Source organism: Tupaia chinensis, unplaced genomic scaffold, assembly GCF_000334495.1.
Source record: "Tupaia chinensis unplaced genomic scaffold, TupChi_1.0 Scaffold000578_2, whole genome shotgun sequence".
NCBI classification, from domain to species: Eukaryota; Metazoa; Chordata; class Mammalia; order Scandentia; family Tupaiidae; genus Tupaia; species Tupaia belangeri.
The window spans coordinates 7,695,163-7,707,589 of record NW_006160094.1 but is presented as its reverse complement, the minus strand read 5'-3'; the positions used below and the strand labels follow the sequence as shown (position 1 = coordinate 7,707,589).

At 62.5% G+C, this 12,427-nt stretch overlaps 1 protein-coding gene across 1 annotated transcript in view; it reads left to right on the top strand.

The window, feature by feature from the left end:
- Positions 1-12,427, top strand: part of MICAL3 (microtubule associated monooxygenase, calponin and LIM domain containing 3) — a 129,262-nt gene that overhangs the window by 80,881 nt on the left and 35,954 nt on the right. The window contains 8 exon segments of the mRNA XM_014591485.2: positions 632-879; positions 2,310-2,399; positions 4,144-4,278; positions 5,179-5,241; positions 8,959-9,072; positions 9,753-9,893; positions 10,269-10,348; positions 11,255-12,427. The exon segment at positions 11,255-12,427 is cut by the window's right edge and continues 21 nt beyond it. Of these exon segments, the coding sequence (XP_014446971.1) occupies positions 632-879; positions 2,310-2,399; positions 4,144-4,278; positions 5,179-5,241; positions 8,959-9,072; positions 9,753-9,893; positions 10,269-10,348; positions 11,255-12,427 (2,044 nt within the window).

The window sequence follows — 12,427 nt, the reverse complement described above, 5'->3', positions numbered from 1 at the left end:
GCCCGCTCAGGGGCGCAAGGGCGAGGGATCCACAGCGACAGAGCTGTGGCTGGGCTGCGTCTGCTTCCTCCTTCCCATTATCTCCAGCCTTCCAGGGACAAGCCTTCGCTGCCACTTTTCTCTGCGTATTCCCCAGGGTCTCTGGAACACAGTGAAATTCAGTCTGCCGTGTCCACCTTCCCCCTCCCAGCACACGCACCTCAGTCACCAGCCAGTTCCCTCCGGGCTCCCACCCCCACCCCGCACATGCCCCTGTGGTTCTCACGAGAGGCCGCGGGGTGGCCTGAGTCAGGCAGAACTGAGTTTCTCAAACCAGTGGGTCAGCGAAGGAAGATGGCTTTGCATTCCCAATTCCAAGTTTATGTCAGCTGCGTCCACTGCCCTGTGTCCTGTCCCGTCCGTCCTCTGAGCAGCCTGACTCGGCGGTCTTGGGCTGTGCTGGAGCAGAGTGCCCGCCAGCCCGGGCTCCCCACTACATGGCTATTCGTGGGCGTTTACTCATGCCTGGGGTGCACGTGGGTTTCATCCTGTCCTGAGAGCCCTCCGTCCGCTGCTGCTGTGTCTCCCCGGCTCAGGTGAGGGCTCCTGACCTTCCAGCTCTCACTGTGCCTGGACGGTTGTGTCCCCACAGCAGTTCCGAGTCTGAGATGGAGGAGGAGGAGGAGGAGGAGGAGTCCCAGCTTCCCCCCTCGGACCTGGGCGGGGTCCCCTGGAAGGAGGCCGTCAGGATCCACGCTCTTCTGAAAGGCAAGAGTGAAGAGGACCTCGAGGCCGCCAAGAGCTTCGAGCCTGGGAATGACGAGGACGAGGAGGAGGATGACGAGGAGGAGTATGACGAGGACGAGGAGGACGAGTATGACGAGGAGGAGTCCAGTGAAGGTCAGGGAAAACTCTGCTCCTCGCCCTGCCCCGCCCCCAGGCAGCCTGGCCTGACCTAAGTGTATGAGGCCGCCGTGGCTGGGGCCACAGGGATGCGCCTCCGCAGAGCCCAGACCCCCGCTCCGGCTGCCCCGGTTCTAGACCTGGGGCAGAGGAGAGCACAGCGCAGTGCCCAGCGCTGTTGGTACAGGCCCTTCTCTCGTGCACATTCTTACTAGAAATGGGAAGCCAGGCAGAGGGTCAGTCCGAAGGCTCCGTCGTTCTCTTCTCATTCCCCCTTGCCACCCTCCTGGAGGCTGCCCTGGTTCCTAGTCTCGGTTAGGGCCTGCGTGGCCAGTGCCCACAGGCACAGCGCATCAACACTCAGGGCTGTCCCTGGGCAGAGTCATGTCAGTGCCGGCCACCGACAGCATGGTCTGTCTGAGTTACTCCTTTGCCTTGGGCTTGAGGTTTTCAAAGGTCCCTCTGCAGAGCCGAGTGGCCCGAGCAATAAGGAAGTTCTGCTGGCTCTTGTCCTGTTCACACAGGGAGGTCACACGCAGCCTGGCGGGTGGTGACGACAGCCGGGCAGGTGAACCCTGAGGATAGCCACTCTCCCTCTCCAGGTCCCGGAGTGACCGAGGGCATGGGCTGTCACGTTCAAGCCCTTCCATGGACCAGAGGAGCAGGTTCACTGCCTCAGTGCCGCCCGTGCCCGGCCCGGTCCGGCCTGGCCCGTGGCTCTGCATCCTGTCCTGAGGTCTGCTTCCTCTGGCACAGGAGGGCCCAGGTTCTCGCCAGACGGACCTCAGTCTCTGGGGCTGGGCTGCTCCCCAGCACAAGCCCTGAGGGGCAGGTGGGCAGGAGAGAGCCTGCCTCGGACCCAGGGCAGGACGGTCAGGGTCAGGGCACTTCCTCGACCCTGACCCTGACCCCAAAGAGCTTCTCCAGTCCAAAGGCAATGCTTACCACCTGCCTCTCCCCGCTCAGCCTGTTTTCTGAGGGATGAGAAGATCCCAAGGGGGCAGCCCAGTCTAGGGCTCTCAGAGCTGCCTCTGCACCTGCCGAGCCGCGGGGCAGCAGGGACGGCAGGGCGGTGGGGGCTGCAGGGGCAACAGCTCGCACTCGCCCAGGGGCTGGGTGTCTGGTGTGCTTGCCCCCGTGGCGTCTCCTCCATCTGGTGATAGGGCTCAGTGGCTTCCACTCCAGCAGCTCAGGTTGGCCCTTTTCACAAGACAGCCCACCTCCCTCAGGCACACTTCACTTCCTGACCCGCGCTGATGCCAAGGCCAGAGTCCCGGGGAAGGCCGCCCGCCCCTGTGGGCAGGCAGCAGGGACTGCCTGCCTGAGCGTAATGCCTCTCTGTTGTCTCCCCCACCCCCTCTTCTCTCCACGTGCCCCACGGGATTGGTTCTTGGCCTGCTGTGGGTGCCTGGCTCCCCTTGCTGTAGAAGGGGAGTATTGCCCCTGGGACAGAGAACTCCTGCAAGGCCAGTGGCTCCACCACCTCTCGCGGGAAGAAGACTCGGGTACTTGGAAAGGTACCCACCCCACCTCGCCACCTTCCACCCGCTCTGTAGCAGCCACCCCGAACCCGCTTGTAAGAGCAGGTCCCACACGCACAGATACGTGCTTGGTGGCACCATGCCAGCACAGGGGCTTTACCCGGCCCTCGCTGGCCACCTCTCCCTCCACTGATGTCCTGTGTGGAGCTGCTGGAGAGGCCGGGGAGGCGGGGAGAACTCAGAGGCCAGCTGTCCGATGTGGCCCCTCGGTCCAGGGGGTTTTGCTGTGAGCTCCCTCCTCCAGAGAGACTTGACCTCTGCTGGTGTGCAGACGCCTCTTCGGTCTCCATGGAGGGCCCTCACAGCTCTCCACAAAGGGGCAGTGCCGGCCTCCGGCTGCAAGCGGGCCTGCAGGGTGCACACTCAGGGCTGCTATGCCCTGGCTCGCTCGGAAGGCGGACGGGGTCCTGCAGTTTCCTCTTCAACTTCCTCAGCCCGAAGGTGTCCAGGGACTTCGCCGGGATTCAGTCCCATCAAGGCAGACCCCTATGACAAGCCCCTGCATCAGGGAGACCAGCAGCCTCTGACAAGGGCTGGCCCTGCCCCGTAACAGTGCAGTACCAGCATCCACCTGGGGTGGAAACTTCTGGTCGTTCCTGCCACCGCACATTCCCTGTCGCTGTGGTTAAGAGGCTGCCCAGCCAGATCGTCATGGGAAGAGATGCCCCCCCTGGGGACAGCCAGGGGCCCCGAGTCCTTCAGGTCAGGTGGCACCTGCTCTTGCTGCCTGAACTGCGCCCCACCCCCACCCCCCGCGAGCGTCCTCTCCCTCCCCGGGTACTGGTTGTCCTTTAGCTTAATCCAGCTGGGTGGCACGGGCAGCACTAATAGGGACCCAGGCAGGGCCACAGGCATTTCCTCGGCTCCGACAGCAAGGATGACCAGAGGGGCTGCAGGGCACCTGCTGGAGAACTAAGGGCAGGACCTCGACCACAGAAAAGGCAGGGCCCTGGTCCTGTTCCTGCCTCTGAGCTCCCAAGCTTGAGACTTGGCAGGACAGAGCCTGTGTCCCGCCCAGCACCGCCCCAGCCACATGCCCCCAGGCCCCATGTGCAGCGTGAGCCTGGTGTGGAGGGGGACGCCCTCGCAGCTGCAGCTCCAGCTGCACAGGTGGAAACTCGAGTCCCGCAACACCCATCTCGGTTTTGTGTGAGCGGCTGGTTCGTGGCGGAACCACACAGTCCCATCCCTCTTCTCCCAGCTGGCTTAGCTCAGAGGACAGCCACCGGCTTAGCAGGTGGTGGTACACACCTTGCACTGACAGGGATGCTACACAGTGGTCCTCAGGGCTTGCCCTGGGGCAGGCCAAGCTGTGCCCCAGCCGGGGAAGGACAGCCCTGTGGGGCCCTGTGAGCTACTCCTTCCCACGGTGGCACTTGGGTTTCTCTAGTACCATTTAGGCTGGGAGGGACACAAGGACGGGAAGTGCTTGCTACATTCAGGGCAGGAGCATGTACTCGTCTTCCCTGGACAGCGCAGGTGACGCTGACATGACCGAGTCAGATCCCGCGAGTCCAAGTTGGAGCGTGTGTGCCTGCCTGTGTGCGTGTGTGCGTGCGTGCGTGCTCTCGGCTTTTACACCTCACTCAGCCTGATCCTGGCACACGCTGTAACTCCTCTCTCTTCCCTGTCTTGTGGTGTCTCGCCCCTCCTTCCTGCGACTGTCTTCTCCTTCCTTTCCTTCCTCCTCGGCACCTCCGTCCTTGCACCTGGTCGTTAGCTGGGAACCAAAGGCTACAGCAGATTGTAAACCCGGCCGACCCCCTGGAGATCCAGGCCGATGTGCACTGGACGCACATTCGTGAGAAAGAGGAGGAGGAGAGAATGGCGCCAGCCTCCGCGTCCTCCACTTCAGGTAACGTTTCAGGGACGAGGTCCAGTGTGCTGTGAGCACCTCCCGTCCTCTCCCCTGCCAGGCGTGTCGCTGGACTCCGCTCGAGGACACGAGACGCCCTGTGCTAAGGGGTGTGCGCCTTCTCCGGCAGTACCAAGTGGGGCCCGGCCCTGCCCTTGGAGACCAAGTTTGTGGCCACTGTCCCTCTTCTGAGATGCAGCTGTCGTGGAGTGTGTCTGCGTGTGCGTGTGCGCTGGCAGGAGGGCGCGGAGCGTGCTTTCAGGTGATGTTCAAGGAGGAAGTTACACGGAGGCCGTAGAGCAGGAAGCACGGTTCCCAGGTCCGAGTTCAGGAGAGCCGACTGCATTGCAGAGGACGGGGATGTACCCTATCGGCTGTTCCAAGGAACGGCAGGGAGAGAAAGTACGCACACCGCTCCCCACTGCGGGCCTCGTCTGCCTCTGCCTGGCTCGTGCTCTGCACCGCGTCGCTGCCGTGACGGGACGTACCTGCAGGGTTCTGTGCGTGCGGAGGGCCGTTCCACCTCCTTGGAAATGAGAATTTCAAGGGACATTTGTCCTTCCCAGTTCCAGATCTTCACCTCCAGGCAAGGCCAGCCTCTGCTCATGGCTTCATGGTGCTGCCAGCCCCCGGGTGATGATGAGACAGCCCCCGGGAGCAGGGCTGTGGAGCTGGCGAGGTCAGGGTGGCTGGCAGCCCTGTGCAGGGCTGCCCCTTGACTTTCTCTCTACCCCAGCCAGGCACCCATTGCTGCAGCCACGATGGGACCAATGCCCTCTCTCCAGTGTCAGAGCATCAGCTCGGTGTCGCTCCTGTTTGGGACTCGGGGCGACCGCAGCGCTCCTTGGTGGGACACTCCTTCCCATGTAACTTTGTACTTATCATCTGTTTTAAATCCAGTGCCCGACCTTCCTTCCGTACGCTGCGCGGCGGTGCAGGCCTGGCTGGAGACGGTCCCCGGAGGTAGCCTGGTGATGTTGCCCCCTCCCCGTGCACCGTAACCTCTAGGCAGCTCTGCCAGAACCTAACACGAGAACGCGGGTCCTGCTGCCAGCGCATGCGGGGGTGGGGCTGGCTCAGGGGGGGCACGGGGGGCGGGGCCGTGCATGCCTCGCACAGGCGGCCGGCCTTGCATGGACTGACACGCCGCACATCCTGCTGGGAGGTCGGACCGGGCAGGAGTGCAGACGGGACCGAGCCAGACTTCTTTTCTTATCAGTAGAGGTTGGCTGAAAAGGCCTCGGCTGTGAGAGCTCTTTAGACAGGAAGTTTGAAGTCTGTAGGAACTGTGACTCACGGCGGCTGCAGACCTACCCGCATATCAGAGTAGGACACGGTCAGACGGTAGGGACCTCCGTGGGGGGTTACCAGTGAAGAGGGGAGACAGGAGCAGTGGACAGGGTTACTAGAGGTGGAGGCCAGACGGGGTGGCCACCTGGGCCACCTGCCAGCTCTCTAGACTGAAGAGCAGGTGTCTCTGCAGCGTTCAGTCCAGGAGAGCTGAGAACCCATGGCCGTCCCTGACAAACGCTCTGGGAGTGTGGTTCTCAGCGAGAGGTGCCAGCATTTGGGCAGAGCAGTGCTCCCACCCAGGTGTTTGTAACACGCGCCCTCCCCCCATCACGGCCACACCCGACCTTCCCACATGTACTAAGAGGGCAGGCATCTGGCCCTGGCTGAGAACCCCTGGCCTGCGGTTCCTTCGGGGATGGGCAGGCTCGAGGCCCATGGGCTGTGCCAGCCATGCTGTCGTCTTCCCCGGCGCAGAGCCTGGAGCACACCCCGAGCCAGGAGGCTTCGCCCAGCCATGTGGGAAGGGCAGCCTCGCCTGCTCCCAACTCAGCCCCTCCACACACAGAAGCTGCTGCCCACTGTCCTCGTGGGCTGTGTCCCAAAGGTGTAGATGAGGCTGAGGTATGCGGACCTTGGCCGGCAGGAGCTCAGCGTGTCCGCGGCTTGGCTTCCCTAGTGTGTGGCAGCTTCTAGAACCTGCGCCGTCCACCCAGTTCACCCCGACTGCTCCTCAGTCTGTGGCTCCAGCACCCATCCTGCCCCTGCCACCGCCCACCTCCCTCCCCTGTTCATCATGGGTGTGTGACCATCGTCCTTTCAGGGTGCCCTCGGGGCGCAGAAGTCTTGCCTCTGTCTCCACCGTGTGGGTGTGAGTCAGGGCACCCGGACTGGCGTCAGGCTTACCAGGTGCCGCCTGTGCCAATCCGGGGTACCACACTTGCCTCCTGGCTTGCCACCTCCGGGCCAGGCACTCACAGTTCACACCAGCAGTGTCAGGCACGGGGAGGGCTCAGGCTCGGACTCGGTCCCGGTCCCTTCGGATCTTCTGTTCCACCAACCTCTCACAGACGGCGTCGTGCAATCGCAGGCTTCCCTGACATGACGCGCAGGTCCGAGGCCACAGAGATGGGTGCTCTGAGGCTCTTGTCTGTCCTCAGTACACGTCCAGCTCTGAGGTTCCGCTGGGCTGCCTTCCTCACGTGGCGTGTCACCGTACACAGGCTAAGCTGGAAATAACTGAGCACGTCCCCCTGCCATTCTCCCCAGCAAACACCGTCCTTATAAGAAATGTCTTGCAGAGCCAGCTCCATGGGCTGCTCTGGTGTCACAAAAGGAGTGGCTCAGCCATCGTGGCACATGCTGGGTGCTGCCACTTGGCAGGCTGGCACCACGCGGGAGCCCCAGGTTCAGTGCCCCACCCCCTGAAAGCCGGCACTGTGACGTCAGATGCCTATGTTCCAGTTACTTGGGAGGCTGACACCAGAGAGACCGTCGAGAAAAGGGGGTCACAAGGCATCCACTGTTTGCTATCCTAGGACCACCCTGAGACTCTCCTATCTCACCATAACCTGGACTGTCCCATCTATTCCAAACCTATTTCATACAGAGTTCAAAAACTAGATGTGAACCATCGTTTTCCCCACAAAGGCATGTGCACACACATTAGAGAGGAGCCCCCAACGGGGTGGTTACACTGCACTCCTCTTCCCTCCCGTTCTCCACCCCATCTGGACCCCAGGCTTCTGTGCCACATGCCAGTCTTTCACACCAGTGGAGCCAGGACTTGAACCCTGGTCAGCCACGTGGGATCCAGCTCCCTCTGTGCAGCACCTAGAGCCGGTCCTACACTATCATCTCAGTGTCAGTAAACTGCATAAAAGATAAACATGCAATGCAAGGAATAAGGAAACAGCTCATGGGACCAGCAGGTGGCCTAATGGCTAAGGCATTGGACTCCCACATGGTTGAACATGGTTCAAGTCCCAGAGCCAATGACTTAAAAATCATGCCAGGCATGTGTGTGTGCTGAAAAATCCCGAAAGAGGAGAATGGAGGAAAGGATTGTGGTGTGGCCATCCCCCCGGGGGGGTAATTTCACTCTTCCTCTCACTGCCTCTCTCTCTCTCTCTCTCTCTCCAGCTAGTACACACGTGACTACTGTATAGGTCAGGACATAGAACACAGCCGACCTCCTTGGTGGGCCCCTTCCTGGGCACCACCCCTTCCTCCCTGCCCCACCCCAAAGGTAGCTCTCTGATTCTCAGAAGGCATCTACGCCGTCTTTTGCACCTCCTCATGGGGCTGCAGGGGTGGGTGCCATGGCTCGTGGGTCAGCCTGTGGAGGCGAGACCGCCATGTTTGAGACCCGGCCTGCCCGCTCCCATTTTCAGCACGGCTCTAAGCGGTCTCCCACCTGTGCCGCAGCTACTTCTCTGTCACCACCCTACCTCAGGCTTTGGTCCTCAGGCCGTTGTACGTAAATCCAAGCATCCCCTCACCCTGTACAGAAAACCAGGGTAGAGCTGGGGGTGGCGGTGCTTAGAGCCCTAGGAGCCCTGAGGGCCCCGACAGAGGCAGTCGGCCAGCAGGGGCATCTGCAGCTCCCGTTGAGCAAAGCTTAGCACCTGCTCAGCCACCGTCTTTTCCCTGCATTGTTAGAGCAAGCTCGGAGTGTGCGGAGGCTGGAGTATGCGTGTGTGTGTGTGTCTGCCCGTGTGTGTGCACACACATGCGTGTGCATGCTTAGGGCTGGATCCTCCCAGGAGAGGTGTTGTCTCATGCTCTGCCTCATGTGGTAGCACTAGGGGCCACTCTGAGTCCAGAAGATGAGCTTCGCACGTCCTCACCCCCTCTCCCTAGCTCTAGAAAGCGTTCCAGACGGAGCTCAGCCTCTGCCAGTAGAAAGGGGAGAGGGCACTGGTACCAGTCCCTGGGGTGTCATCCGCCATAACGGTGTGACTGCCGGGTTGAGCAGTGTGAGCGAGCTGCCTGCGCTGCCCGGACACCCTCCAGCTGTCCTGTAGGGATGGCCTGGCTCGTGGCCCGTGCACTGGCTTGCCAGCGTGAGCGCTATTGACCGGGAGCCCGTGGGCCGCAGGGCCTGCCGTGGCCTGAGTGACAGCATTTCCCTTGCCCTTCTCAAATATGGGGCCTAGAGCAGCCTCCAGAGGTCTGCCCTTCCTGACCTCGCAGACCCCAGAGAGGACGGCCCAGCCACACCACGTGCTCGGGGCTGCAGGTCTGACCGCCTCCTGCCTGCCCCCGAGCCTTACATCTCAACCAGGGAGGGCGGCACCTCTTTGCCACCTGCAAAGGCTATCTGTCCATCCACCCTCTTTTCCTCCTTCTCTCCCTCCCTTCCGTCCTTTGAACCTTTCTGCTTTACAGTCCCATTGGATGAGAATGACCTCGAGGAAGATGTGGACTCGGAGCCAGCAGAGATAGAAGGGGAGGCAGCAGAGGATGGGGACCCAGGGGACACTGGTGCTGAACTGGATGATGGTACGCCCCCCCCCCCAATGTGGCCACCTGTTCCCAGGGGACAGCGCCAGAATGACGGCCCCAGGAGAGGTGCAACACGGTGCTTTAGAGCAAGGCAGAGCATTGGGAGGCACCGCCAGCTCCGGGCTCACTCTGCCCACAGCGTGGACGTGCCCTGTGCCCGTCAGCCACCACCCCGCACAGCCGTGGTCACCGGGCTATGGCTGAGGGCCTGAGCAGACAGGGCCTCTCAGCGTGGCTCCAGTCCAGGGTACACCCTTGACAGGCAGGCGCAGGAGCCAGGCTATAGGAAATGCAGTCCAAGCAGTTGGAGCCCGGTGCCGGAGACCAGGCTGTGAGAAGCGAGGCCGCAGGGCGGGTGTGGGTAGAGGACCCACAGAGGCGGCGGCGTGGGTAGAGGACCCACTCGGCCCTCCCTGTGTGTCTCCACATGGCCTGTTGTGTGTGGTTACTGTTGTGCGGAAGAGAACGGGCTGTGACGAGACCACTGCCCTACAGAGGACGGCGCGGCCGTGTCTCGGAAGCTCGAGCTAGACGGTGCACAGGGTTGCTCACTGGGTGGGGCGGGGCTGTCTGGATCTGAGTGACAGTGCTGCGGGATGGGCTGGCTGGGCCAGCCTGAGGAAGCAGGAGGCTGGAGAGGACAAGCTCGCCTGACTCTGTCCTGCTTCCTCTTCCAGACCAGCACTGGTCGGACGACACCCCGTCGGATGCCGAGACAGAGCCGCGCCTGCAGCGCCCGGCCGAGCTGGGCCCAGAGCTGGAGCTGAGGGTCTCAGAAAACGAGGAGCCACCTGCCTTGCCGAGGCAGCGAGGGGCAGGTGAGCGGTGCTGTCAGAAGGAAGGGGGCCGCAGCTCTGTGGGGACCAGGAGTCTGTAAGAGCAGCATGAAGGCACTGCCCCCCTCCGGCCGGGCCCCATCCTGCGCTGTCCTTCCCTCTTCCGCCCTCCCTGTGCAGCAGTGGCTGCAGCTTTGGCTCGGCCGTTCCGTGTGTGGCTGGAGCCCGGGGAGGGCGGCCCATCTCAGGGTCCTGGCACGGAGCACATGCTGGAAAAGCGCCCGCAGGGTCCGAGCAGGTACCGCCCCGGGAGGGGCTCAGCACGGCTCACCTGTGCCCTGCCACCTCTGCAGTACAGGCTCCGAGGGCAGCTGTGAGCACAAGGGCCTTCTGGTAACCTCTGTCCTTTCTTCCCAGGGCTCCCCCAGGCCGCCAACCCCTGCCAGCCCTCTCAGGAACACATCCTGCTCACCCCAGTCCACAGCCCGGTGGCGGAGGTAAGTGACTCAGAGAACCAGTGGGACCCCACGGGGGTATAGGAACCCTTCTGCCTTGGGACCTGAGGGATGGAGCGCCTACGAGTCTCTTCATCCTGAGAGACAAAGCTGTCTCTTCCTCGTGCTCTGTGGGTGTCGGGAGTAGCCAAGGTTCCAGCCCAGTCCTTGGAGGCAATGAGGCCAGCTGGGGGTAAACTGTGAAAAATGAACTCATGCTTTAATTCCACTTCCCCAGGAGCATTTTGAAGCCCCCGGGTATCACCATTAAGACTCTAACATGTGCCTTGTGTCGCGGGTACTATGTGGTGGGCTGCCATAGCAGGCCTGTGGCTGAGGTTTGGCACCTGCCATCTGGAGGCCAGATCGGGGAGGACAGCCTGAATGCAGGACCTGGGTCTACTTGCTTCAGTCTTTCCGGGAATCTCCTTAGGGGATTCTAGGACGAGGTGACCTGGGTGGGAAGAGGGTGCTCTGTTTTACCAAGGCGCTTAGGGATGACTGAGAATCTGCGCACCTCAGAGCTTGCTTTCCAGAAGGACTGTTGATTGTAATCGTTACTGCGTGGAGTAACTGCCGTAGGCTCCGGCCCAGCCCCTGTTCTGCAACTCAGGGACCCTGATCTCAGGCACTGGCCAGGGGCACACGCCGAAGTCCTTGGAGTGCTGGTGGCCAGCGTTCGCGTCTGTGGACAGAGAGGGTGGGACGCGTTTCCAACCCAGTAGGGCAGTCCTAGAAACTGAGCAGACAGGACCTACAGTAAGAGGGTCCTCCTGGGGCATTACAGCAGTAGCTGGAGGGCCAGAGGAGCTTGTTTATTAGGCAGAGCCCTGAGCGAGGACACGCCCCGGGCCGAGTGCTGCCCACCGTCTCGCCTTCTAAGCAGCACCTGTGTCTTCCTTCCTGTAGGGGGCTCGGATCCCACTTGCCTCCACAGCCGCCAAGGCCAAGCCCCCCGAGGAGCGCTTCTTCCCTGCACCTTTGCTCCCCAAGGAGAAGCCCACAGCCGAAACCCCCGCTGGTCAGAAAGCCATGCCCTCTCCCATCCGGGCGCAGCCGGGCGCCCTGCCAGAGGCCAGGACACCCACCTCACCAGCGAGCTCTCAGCCCCGGTCACCGCTGGCCAGCCCCACACCCCCAACCCAGCATCCCATTTGCTCCCAGCCTCAACCCTCTGAGGCCACCATCCCGTCCCCCACCACGTCCCCCATACGCTTCCAGCCTCTTTCAGCTAAAACGTCCACTCCTCTGGCCCCCCTCCCCATGAAGAGCCACAGTGACACCAAGGACAGACTGGGCAGCCCCCTTGCTGTGGATGAGGCCCTCAAGCGGAGTGACCTGGTGGAGGAGTTCTGGACGAAGAGCGCTGAAATCCGCCGTAGCCTCGGGCTCACGCCTGTGGACCGCAGCAAGGGGCCCGGGCCCGAGCCCAGCTTCCCCTCGCCTGCCTTCAAGCCAGTGGCCCTAAAATCCTACTCAGTTGAGAAATCGCCTGAGGACATGGGGCCCCACCTTCTAAAGCCTCCGCCTGTCCCCAAGCGGCTGGGCCTGCCCAGGTCGGAGGGTGACCCGCCCTCCCTGCTGACCCCGAAGTCTCCATCGGACAGGGAGCTAAAGAGCTCCCATGAGGAGCACAGGGACCCATCCAGCAGCTCCGGCCTGGGCCTCCACGGGAGCTCCTCCAACATGAAGACGCTGGGCAGCCAGAGCTTCAACACCTCCGACTCCACCATGCTGACCCCACCTTCCAGCCCGCCCCCACCCCCACCTCCCGATGAGGAGCCCGCCACCCTCCGGAGGAGGCCGCCCCAGGAGGCCCAGCCCAAGGCCTCTGCTATCCCACCACCCCCACCGGCCACGTTTATGCGGCCCCCCCGAGAGCCCACCCAGCCTCCCAGGGAGGAGGTGCGGAAGTCGTTTGTGGAGAGCGTAGATGAGATCCCCTTCGCTGACGACGTGGAGGACACGTACGATGACAAGACCGAGGACTCGAGTCTGCAGGAGAAGTTCTTCACGCCCCCCTCCTGCTGGCCCCGCTCGGAGAAGCCCCTCCGCCAACCCCCAACCAGGGAGAATGGCAGG